Source organism: Solea senegalensis, linkage group LG10 (assembly GCF_019176455.1).
Source record: "Solea senegalensis isolate Sse05_10M linkage group LG10, IFAPA_SoseM_1, whole genome shotgun sequence".
NCBI classification, from domain to species: Eukaryota; Metazoa; Chordata; class Actinopteri; order Pleuronectiformes; family Soleidae; genus Solea; species Solea senegalensis.
This window is the reverse complement of record NC_058030.1, coordinates 20,361,697-20,373,720: the sequence shown is the minus strand read 5'-3', so window position 1 is coordinate 20,373,720 and position 12,024 is coordinate 20,361,697. Positions and strand designations below refer to the sequence as shown.

The 12,024-nt window shown below is 40.9% G+C and overlaps 1 protein-coding gene across 6 annotated transcripts in view; it reads right to left on the bottom strand.

Annotated features, from left to right (window-relative positions):
• Positions 1-12,024, bottom strand: part of LOC122775744 (membrane-associated guanylate kinase, WW and PDZ domain-containing protein 2-like) — a 113,981-nt gene that overhangs the window by 17,579 nt on the left and 84,378 nt on the right. For all 6 annotated transcript variants that reach the window (XM_044035871.1, XM_044035870.1, XM_044035872.1 and 3 more), the window contains exons 10-11: positions 9,518-10,044; positions 7,311-7,479 (exon numbers count right to left, since the gene is read on the bottom strand). In XM_044035871.1, coding sequence (XP_043891806.1) covers positions 7,311-7,479; positions 9,518-10,044 — 696 coding nt within the window. The remainder of the gene's footprint in view (positions 1-7,310; positions 7,480-9,517; positions 10,045-12,024) is intronic.

Genomic DNA, 12,024 nt, shown 5'->3' with positions numbered 1-12,024 from the left:
GAAAACAGTAGTTAGAGAGAGAGAACACTCGAACAAACAAAATACATCCGATCACAAATACACTCACATAAACGACTATAATGGAGACTACAGAGGGGACGTTAATGTGAGCGTTAATATTCTCATTTTGCTGATTTCATATTCCTCCATTTTAACTTTGTTTTGTGGAACTGTTGCGTTTGTTTTCAACATAATTACATCATTAGCTGCTGGCAAAAACAAAGACCCCCCCCCAAACCCCCAACACACACACATATTTCTCTCTAAATCATATTTTATATAAATGTAGAAAAAGAGGGAGCACTCTAGAACATTCTCATCACCAAAGGTCCCCTGCGACGCCGCTGAATCAAAGACATACACCACGTTTATGCTGCCGAGGCCCAGTTAAAACATAAAGGGAAAACCGTGCCCATGTAAATATTCAGGCTGAGTCGATACACATGTGGATAGAAGCACATAAACACACTCATCAAGCACAGCAGACTCCTGCAGCACCTCTGCAGAGCAGACTTGTAAAATATGCCTTTAATGTATCGATGGGATTGCTCTGCAACTACGAGATGAGGGAGGGGAGATTTGAGGAAAAGGAAATTGGGGAATTGGCGATTGCGGTTTAACTCTGTAAGTCAGTGTTTCCTATATTATTAATTTAAAACAAGAGTCACGTGAGAAACCATCAAAATATGAACTACTCTAATGCAAGAATGACAAAACAACAAACTTGTCTTAGAACAAAGAACAACGAAAAACAGAGCAACTAAATTATCATTGTGATTTCCATTTGAAAACAATGAAATGTTCAACCCTACAACAGAACAGTTCAAGACAAAATAAAATCTGGAATTACTCTCAGCCAGTCCTTCTCATTTTTTTTCACCCTCGCGCTCCACACACACACACACACACACACACTCTTCCTCTGTCTGTGCTGCATCTGTGATGATGCAGGAGGGCGAAGAAGATGAAGAGAGATGAGAAAAATAAAAGGCTGTCCTCTTGAAAAAACACACACAAACAGGAAGTGAGGTTTGAGGAGAGCTGTCTGTGGTGCTGAAATGACTGCGGAACAGAGGCAGCAGCAGCAGCAGCAGCAGCAGCAGCAGCAGCAGCAGCAGCAAAGGGAAAGGCTTTGTGAAGAGCCGGGACTAATAACCACATTCTGTAGGGAATACAGGCCTTAAGGGACACTTTGAAGGAATTCTAATATTCTCATGAAACTCTTCTTAATGACCCACTGAAGGGAATAAGTACAAGCTACAAGGCAATTGTCCACTCATATTAAAGAGGAGTGTCATCCTCACGAATGCATTTAAGCTTAATTTAAATGCTAATTCAGTTCATGGGCATATGTGCCGGATGTGTGGCACACTCGTGTGCATGCTGATGAATTACAAATGAATGACTGGTGGAGAGGTTTCACGTGGCTCCTCTCACGAGTCAGCGGTCAGGCAGTCTGGCAGGCCGGCCTCACAGACTAGCCCGCTGAGTTCTGGATGGCCTTCAGATCAGTGTGATTGGCTCGTGCAGCCAGACGCCCCTTCTCTGCACTGCCATGATGTGCATCCTCATTGGTGCCGGGAAAATGTCTCCGCTCTGTGGTTGGCTCGGCTTCAAAATTGGGATGTCGGCAAGGGTCTGTGAACACGAGCAGTGCTCGGTGGAACTCTGGCAGAGCGCCCACGCTACAGCCGTGCACTCACACACACACACACACACACACAGGGACAAACACACACAAACAGGCAACAGTCGCACATCACAGCACAAGTCTGTGACACAGAGCACCAATGCCATCAGTCACACATCTGCAATCATCTGCAAAACACCAACAGGTTCAAACATGCCTGACATTTTGCAGGTCTGAGTCACAGTGTCCTTTCCCCACAAACACACAAAGATTTCCCTGCTGCTTGTGACCGATCGTCCCTGTGAGGCCGTTGCTTTGAGTTGTTTGATAAAAACTGGTGAGGTTGAAGGAGACGACATGAAGGAGACGACATCTATGGATGCCATTTGTCAAATTTGGCTCAGCATTTAGAGGAATGAGATTGTCTGTGCCAGTGTTAGCCACCAGGTGGCAGATTGTGGCTCTGCATTGCAAACACACACACACACACACAGTTGTTGTCTATCCCCGGTGCAAACACTTCATTTGTGCTGCTTACCACACTCAGTTGAATTTATTAGCTTTAATTCAATCAAGTGACAGAGTATAATTCACTGAACATACAGAAGGCAACAGTTTGTCAATGCATATCCAGTAATTGTCAGTAAAGTAGCTGGTGACATTAGAATGGGCATAAAATCACCAAACCAGCCAGCAGCATTCACTAACCCCTGTCCCAGGATCAAGAGCTATTGTCTTTGTTAGCTTTTCAAATCTGCAACAATAATCCCTGTCACACCACCATGAGCTAAACCTGATGCAGATGAGACTGACTGCCCTCATGCCTAATTAAATAGAGCCCATGAAAAATGAGCGATGAAAAGAAAGCATATCTATAATCTCTTTATTGTTCTGCTATCATCCTGGAAACAATGCAAATTAAAACGACAAAGCTTTACAGCATTGACAGGGTCCTCGCACCCCCGCGCTGAGAGCCACGCGCCAACCAACTGCCTGATCTGCGGCACTACTTGATTTGCACCAGAAGTGGCCTGGCAGCAACACTTGGACAAACTCCATTAGAATCGAGTTTTTTGACTGCTGATTTGCAGTTGGCAAACAGTTTGCTCTGAGAACTGCTCCCAGTCCAAAAGAGCCTGATCTGCATTGCTGATTGCTGATGTTACCAATGTGTTTGTAACTGCTCGAATACAGACAACTGTGTCTTCTTCACAAAACAAAAACAATACATAAAAACAGTGAATGTATGCAATCGATATTTATTTTATTTTGTTGATTTATTTAAATTTACTGTATGTGTGAATGTGAGAGTGAATGGTTGTTTGTCTCTGCGATGGACTGGCGAACTGTCCAGGGTGTATCCCCGCCTATCGCCCTATGTCAGCTGATATTGGCACAGCAACCAGCCCCCCACGAGGATAATGGATGGATGGATGTTTTATTTAACATGGATGACACGCAATTTAACTGATGCTTTTGCTTTAGCTTATTTGCAATGTTTGTCGCTGGTTAAAGATTACAACATAGAGAACAAGTCTAAAACAAGCAGAGAGACTAGAGCACCTTTTCCACTAGCGCAGCACGCCTCGCCTCACAAGCTGATACTGTGTGTAACGTCGTCTGCCTGCCGGCCACTGATTGGTCAGAGTGCCGTCACTGGAAGAGGCACGAGCAAGGCGTCACAAGAATCAAAGCGAATAATGCCGAATTAGATCAGTTAAAAATCCTTCACCCAAAAAACATGGGTAAATCTCCAACAGTTACCAAGGAAATGTAAAAATCGCATCATCTTTAAGAGTAGTCTGGTGTATTTAGCGATAGCACTGCTGAGTACTGCGGCGATTGGGACTGGCGGGCGGCATCACAAACCCTGCCTCTGTGTTTCAGTCCAGTGACTGTGTCAGACGGAGTCTGTGCTCCGGTCATGGAGGAAGTACTGAACAAATCGTTTTAATTAACTGATTCTAATGAAACAACTGCTTTACAAGTCACTAGCCACTTGTTTGTGTGTCGCGTGTAAAACAAAGTCTCGGCAGCTTCATGCAGACGTGCTATGATGACTCCACCCACGTTGAGGAGGTGCAATAGTAATGGAAAACCAACCAAACCGAGTAGCGGTCAGCTGGGACCATGTTGTGGAAACACGGCATAACCATAAAAACCACTAAATACTTAACTCATTACAAACATAACAACGACTAAAAATTATTTACATGTCTGCTTTTTTCTCCTTGGTTTGTTTAGTTTATGTTGATTTTATCAATAAAGGTTGCCCAAAATAGGGGACCGGCTCACACATGGATCCGACACAAACTGGGTAGCAACACCCTGCTTCCTGTGCATGTGTGTCATCCATGTATTACTCATGTCGTGGGGACATACATGTGTTTACACAGTAACATTACAGGGACTTGTCCTCTTTATGGGGACAATAAACAAGTCCTCATAACGTTTATTATTACATTGTAAGGAAGGTTAGGGTTAGGCCAGTAGTAGTTATGGTTAAGTCTCCAGGAAATTAATGTAAGTCAATGCTATGTCCTCTGAAGTCATGGAAACCAGACTATGTGTTTGAGTGTGTGTGTGTGTGTGTGTGTGTAATGGACATGGACTCAGTGGTACAGGCAGCCGCAGGTAATTATCAAGTCAAATTTCACCCTGTGACCAGACCGCTTTCAAGAAAATGAGTGCAAGAGCACATGTCAAACAAATAAAGCTTTCACTGTGCAATTTAATTTCCTTGCAGGTGGCCAAGCTTGTAGGAACTAGGAGAGGAGGGGAAAATGGCCTCACTCCATGTCACTCTGGCATTATTACAAAAAAGCGCCGCACTTCAAACTTCCCAACTATGAAATGTTCTCTCGTTCTTCTCTGCTACGCCGCAACTGCATTCTGACTGATGCTCTCCGATCAAGGGCGTGTGGTTGTCTCTTCTTTTCACTTCCAGTACAACAGGTAGAGAAACAAAGCTCGGGCAGACCATCAATGGTGATGTTTGTTACAGGGATTTCAAATGTGACAATATACATATCTAAATAGATGTGAGGGGGAAACAACACAGACTCAAATATAGTTTATATATAGTTAAGATCTAATCAAACAAATCACACCAAGCTTTGTTGATAGTGAGTGTCTGTAACCCAGCTTCAAACAGCAAACACCATTTCTGCACAGACAACAGCGAAAATGTTTGTAAAATCCAAGCATTATTCCAGCCAGACACTCTCATTTATTAGGAACACGAGTGGCCCCGGTGAGAATAAAACTACTTTCCCTGCAGCAGAGTCGCTGCCATCTCAACCCACAGAGCTGCACTACACCTAACAGAGAGATTAACTCGTCCTCTCATAGCAACTCTCCACTGCATGTTAAATTTTCAACAGCTTCAGAGCGGCACTATCGTAAAACACTTTCCCGTGTTAAAGCCCCCCAGTGCTGCTGCAGTCTGCTTCAGTGGAAAACATAAATAACATGTTGGAGATGAAGCTGCATTTAGAGCGAGTGGGAGAGAACATGCAACGACACACACAACACTTACGATGGCAATGACAATGTTTCTGTGTGTTCCCTGAGTGACTGACCACATAAGAAAGAAATCAAAGAACATTTTATTAAAGCTACATTTTCTATACCTGGTGACTGAAAAAGACCTGTGACTGTTAATAATCTAGCTACTCTACTTATTAACAGACATGATATGACAATTTGTTCTGATTTGCACCAGGAAAAAAATGACTACAATCACTTAACTATTCAATAGTCATCTAAAAAAATGATATGTCATGTTCAGACTTGATTACCTAAAACAATCCTTGCAATCAAAACATCTTTTTCTCTCTCAGCCCTTCTGTTGCTGATCAACTGTTGCATGCTTTAATGAATTCCAGTCAGAAGTCATCTTACATTCTGCTGCACTGTTGCTCTGACACTGGACTTCTTCAAGTTTGCTAAAAATCAAACAGGGGCCACAAACCTGTGATTTCATATAAAACTGCAAGTCATTTCAAGATCAATGAATGGATTATTCTCTTGATTAATTGAGTAGCTATGCGATTAAAATGTCAGAAAATGTTCAAAATGATAATGTTCTTCACTGCCCTGTTTTGTCCACAAAACAAAATGATTCACGTTTAATGATTTCTTGTTAAGGAGCAAAGAAACCAGAGAATATTCACATTTAACAAGCTAAGAAATCAGAGAACTTGACACTTCATTTTGTAATTGGGCAATCACTGATTAATTGGCGCAGCCATAATTTGATAACCCTAACAACTAATGTTATTATTATTTAAATAGATCAAGTGGAACTGTCATGCTTATTTCCAGCTCAATATTTTATTCTTGGACTCCTCTAGAGAAGCTTAACATGGTTCACAATTCCAAAAAGTCTGCAGCATAGTTTTATTCATGTCCGACGGCCTGTCGTACATCCTGCGAGTTAAACCTCTGACTCGCGTTTGTAGTGCTCCCTTCGTTTCATGCAAGTTATCATTCATCAGCTGGATTTCACAGAAATGTGTGTTCCAACGGACATATGTATATGAAACCTATGCTGCTAGTTATGTTTTTATTTGTATTTCTATTCTCTACCCTTCAGGTAGCTGCAGGCAGGGTGCACAGCAGGGTGATATAACAGATAATCTGTACACTAAACATTTTCCATACTGGGTTCTATATGTGTTCATAATAGTTATGCAGAAAATACACAAGTTAACATTGGAACATTATATTTTTGTCACTCACCATTGCTATTTTGTACAGAAAAGGAAGTAAAATCAGAGTAAATATCAATTTCAATTTTCTATATTACACTGCAGTATAAATCTGACAAGAGACTTATGAGGTCTATAAAAACTCAACTCTAAAATTTGACTTAGCGTCTACTTTACAAGACTTTGTGGACTGTGTTATGGTCTGGCGCTACTTCAGCTGGTCGGGTCAAAGTTCAGCACCATTAATGTGCCCAAAAAACGGTCAGCTGACAACCTTAATATAGTGAATGACAAAGTTTTTCGGGCATATTCCAAGACGACTGCCAGGATCCATCAGGCTCAAACTGTGAGGGAACAGTCTACGGAGCATGACTCATCATTTTTGCACCACACTTTAACTCCACTGAGAATCTTTGCTGGAGAAAATTTAACAGTAACATGTTACATTAGACATGGCAATATTGTAATAGGGAGATAATATTACAGTAATCCCATGTTATTTCTAATGCTATTTCCCAATAAGGAGATCATATTACAGTAATCCCATGTTATTTCTTCAGTAGTATCTCGGAAACAGCTTAGAAATGATGTTGCCATCAGTGAAACACCTTCACATAAAGATATTTGAGAATCAAAATGGATAATTACCACATTTAAAGTTGAAATCTATTCTCCTGTGTGACCCAAACATATTTTCCATTGTCACTCCCGAGCTATTTGTGAATATTATGGAAATAAGATGGCAGTACCATAATAATACTTCCCTATTTTAAAAGTTATGTCCACACTATTACCATATTGTTGCAATGTAAAGTGCGACTGACTCAACACAGCAGTCCCATCATCAATACAAGACGGCAAAAAAAACAAACCCCAATACCACTGTGGTTTAAAATAAATGTAGTGACATTGCATACGCTTGCATAAGCAGTGCACAAGACAAGAACAGGAAACAGTCTCTCTCTCACCTGTTCCTCGCTGTATAACCAGTGTTGCCTCAGCTCCCACAGGACACTCCTTCAGCATCTCCACCACTCGTCCATGTCCAGCTGCAGCCACCGGCTGCTGGTTCACCTCCAGGATGAGGTCGCCTTCTATCAGCCCTGACGCAGCTCCCTGTGAGCCTGGATCCAGCACCTGCACCACAATCACAGCACCACACATCCACCGTCAGTCAACCTGACACACTGCAACTGTGTCTGTGAGAGGTGGACATCAGTCCAAAGACGTTTTAAATCAGTCCATGTTAATAATAATAAGTGTGATAAAATGATGACTTCTTTATGGACAAAGCGTTGTTTGCACAAGGTATAAATATAATACTGATACATACAAAGGTGGAAAGTAATGAATTACATTTACTCGCTACATTTTACATTTACTCAACTACACTGTAATTGAGTAGGTTTTTTGTGTAGTACTTTCTAGTCATTTGTAAAATGTGTAATTTTACATTTACTTAAGTACTGTATTTCACTATGTTTTAAATCACATCCATTACTGAGTAAAACAATTGGCCTGCATTAAAAAAAAAAAAATTCAAGCACCATAAACGTTGGCAGTGAACGATGAGGACAGGTGAATGATGTGGACAGGTGAATGAGGACAAGTGAATGATGAGGACAGGTGAATGAGGACAAGTGAATGATGAGGACAGGTAAATGATGTGGACAGGTGAACAATGAGGATAAGTGAACGATGAGGACAGATAAATTATGTGGACAGGTGAACGATGGACAGGTGAATGAGGACAAGTGAATGAGGAGGACAGGTGAATGATGAGGACAGGTGAACAATGAGAACAGGTGAATGAGGACAAGTGAATGATGAGGACAGGTGAATGAAGACAAGTGAATGATGAGGACAGGTGAACAATGACAACAGATGAATGAAGACAGGTGAACGATGAGGACAACCCTTACCCTAACCCATTCTTATAATGGAAATATAAACAGATTTCTAAAGATGATAACATTTAGTTTACACTGTTATGCAAGTCCACTAAATGTTCAGCACATGATACTCTGTCTTTTTCTGACAATTCTGAATGAAGTGTATAATACAGAGGCGTAAAAACTGGCGGCCCGCAGGCCACACACTGTGCGGCCCTCCCTTCGATTACATGCTGCCCACCACTTTCAACATCATTTCATAATGAAAACATCCTCTTCCTTTAAACACAGTGTGTGTGGCTGAGGCACAGCTGCCAGCGAGGTGATAGTATATAATATCAAACTAAATATGCATGTTTTTATAATAGAAATAATAGGATATTCAGTTGTAGATATTTCATTATTAAATGTTTACATCCCACATTAAATTATATTTATAGTGTATATATAAACTTGTTTAAGGTGTTTAAATTACAGTTGTCATTAATATTTACTGACTTTTTATTTTGCATCATTTATATGTTTGTTCCAAGCACTTTTACTTTGAAATTCAGTGAAGTATCACCATGAATATCTTTATTGCGATATCATTGTGGAAGACTGTGTTACAATTTTAAGATCATATTGCCCACTCGCTAACAGTTGCTCATTGGCTCCCAGGCCATTTCAGTATTTTACATACTTTTATCATATCCCGTCTCAATTACTGCAGCAGCATTTTTACCTGCTGAAGAAATCTAATCTGTAGACTACAGAGTAAACATCAGCCTGGTTTAATATCTCTGCACTGAATCCACTACCTTTAAAAACTGATTTTTTTATCCATTGCTGGTCATAGTGTATTTATTCTTTTTGTATTAATCTCCTATTATTTTTCTTTTAATTTGTTTTTAATTTATAGAAGTGTCCTATAAATATAGATTATCATTATTGCAGTTCAGTGTAAATTAATCAGATGATACAGTATCCCAGCAAGATTTTTTTGAGTGATTTGGTAACTTTGGTAACAAATGGGGGATTCCTAAAACATAAGACCAACAATGTAGCATCAACATGTTCATTCTCTCTGTTGACCTGCTGTTTTATCTCCACCTCTAGATGAGCTGACTAATACGGCAGAATGATTTGGGGGAAAATATCTAACTGTGATTTTTCCTCACAGATGTTGTGATTTGCTATTGTGATACAATCTTTCTGAGGGAAGTTCAGTATGCACAGGTATTTTGTGTAATACTTAAAATGTAAAGGAGCATTAATGAGATACCATCAAACTAACACCTCACCTGTTTCACACGTTGACCAGTCGGACTGTCGGCAATGGTGAAGCCAAATCCCTCCACCCCTTTCACCATGGTAACAGTCAGCAGCTCCGCCCCTTGTGCTGTTGCCCCAGGAACCCCTGCATTTCCTGTGGAGCCCATGGAAACGTCATCATGAGGCGTGAGCGCTGAGGCCGAGCCGGGCGTGGTTGGCGGCAGGGACGATCCGTCGAGGTGTGTGTCACCGGGGTGATGCCCTCCAGACTGGGCCAGAGCCTGAGGAGGCAGCTGAGAGCTCAGCGACAGGTACTCCAGGTATGGGTCGTAACTGCCGCGGCCGTTCACCACCAGGGGGCGGTGCTCCAGGCCAATCGGTGTCAGAGAGGTACTCGCCGCTCCACTTTGGTCCTCGGGGTCAAAAGGCAAAGGATATCCTCGACAGAGCACGAGGGTCACGCTCTGACCGATGGGTACGGACTGAAACAGTTTGACCACGTCAGCGTGTGTGGTGCCGAGCACGCAGATGTCGTTAATGTAGACAATGACGTCACCTGAGGAGGAGGAGGAGGAAGAAGACAGAAAAACAGACAGAAAGAAAGAAAGAAAGAAAGAAAGAAAGAGCACAAAAGATTGAGTGATATGACTGTGGGATCAGGTTTTCATCAAAATGGATCACCAACTTTAACCAGAATAATATAAAAAAATCTTTCTCAGTTTGAGGTGGCGAGGTTATAAAAATGTTCTTTACTACTATCAGGTACTACTAGTAAAGCAGTGTAAAGTCAGTCTATTTTTCCTCATCTCTAACTCTTTTGTTAGAGATGAGCAGGAGCTTTCTCAGGGTTTGCCTTTTGTAAAATGCTATAATATACATTTAAATACTGTTCTGTAACCATTGAAATACCAGAATTCTTTAGTGTGAATGAACACATCTTTGGTCCTGCAAATATTTCACAATAAAAGGTCACCGATTTGAATATCTGTTTGAATATATATATATATATATATATATATATATATATATATATAAAGTCTGTGTTTTCATTCAGAGATTTTCTTTTATGTCACAATAAAAACAGGCTGGTGGACCACAAGACCACATGATCTGGTCTCAGTTATTGTTAAGCACACAGTGCTGCAGCAGAAATACAATTTGTCATTTTCTGTTGTCATAAATGTCAACTCTCTGAGGTATCAGAACACACAGCAGCAGCAGCTGCAGCAGCAGCAGCAGCAGCACAATGAAAACACACAATCCCTGTCAAGTGTCACACAGGAATATACACTGCCTGGCAAAAAGGGAAATAAGTCATATATATTTTAATATCTAGTTTAGAGTCCACTGTCCAAGACTGTGGGGTCGGCGTTATGGTCTGGGTTGCTTCAGTTGGTCAGGTCTTTGTTCAGGAACATTATGTGTTAAGAAAAAGAGGTCAGGTGACCTAAATATACTGAATGACCAGTTTTATTTTCCAAGATGACAATGCAATTCGTTTTTTAACTGAAACTATTAATCAGGTTCAGACTGTAAAAGAATGTCAGCTGGGATTGGCTCCAGCTCCAGCCTGTGACCCTCATGTGGAGGATAAAACTGGTAGAAATTGGATGGATGAATGGACGGTTCAGGGAGCATGAGTCGTCATTTTCATACACGGTTTGACCAAATAAAATCGAAGGTGAACGTCACTACTGACTGAAATGGTGTTTAAGCTTAACAAAACAAAGCCACAGCAAACCTGTGCTGTCAAAGTTAAAAAAGGAGTTCAACAAAATACATGTTTGACCAGTGTAATGTCATACATTTGCAAGTATGTGTGTTTGTGTGTGTGTGCGTCTGTGTGTGTGTGGGTGTGTGTGTGTGTGTGTGTGTGGGTGTGTGGGTGGGTGTTGTTATGCACACACAAACAGGGGACTCCACGTTGAACAGGGGACATTTTTCAAGTCCCCCGTTAGTCATGCTTTAAATCAAGCTAAAATCATGTCTAAGACACTCTGGTGAATTTTCTTTTAATATTAAGCAAAGTGGGGAGTGTTAAAGTGGGTCCAGTGTGTGTCCCAGACCTGGGAAACCACAGGACTTCATCAGTCTTTACAGGTGATTAATGGCTGATTAATATCATGAAATACCATTTTCTCTGTAAAACGTCCTTTTCTATGCACACCATCAGTTCAAGTGCAATTTATCCTGAGGCACAGTGCTCCATGGTCATATTTGTATCTGTAAGGTAAATAGAGTGGACATGGTATTTCCTCCCAATCACGTGCAATACACTGTACAACTGCAATATACCTATATAGCTTCCCATGTCTTTGTTTATAATGTAAATATCATGCCCATACTGTGTATATTCTGTCTATAATGTAAATTACACATTCTATTTTAACTTTTTTTATAGTCTTAGTGTTAATATCTTTGTATACTGTACTTTTTTGGTAATGCATGTTTATTATTTATTATCTTTATCTTTACTGTCTTTGCTGCTGTAACGATGTAAATGTTCCCACTGTGGGACTAATAAAGGACTATCTTA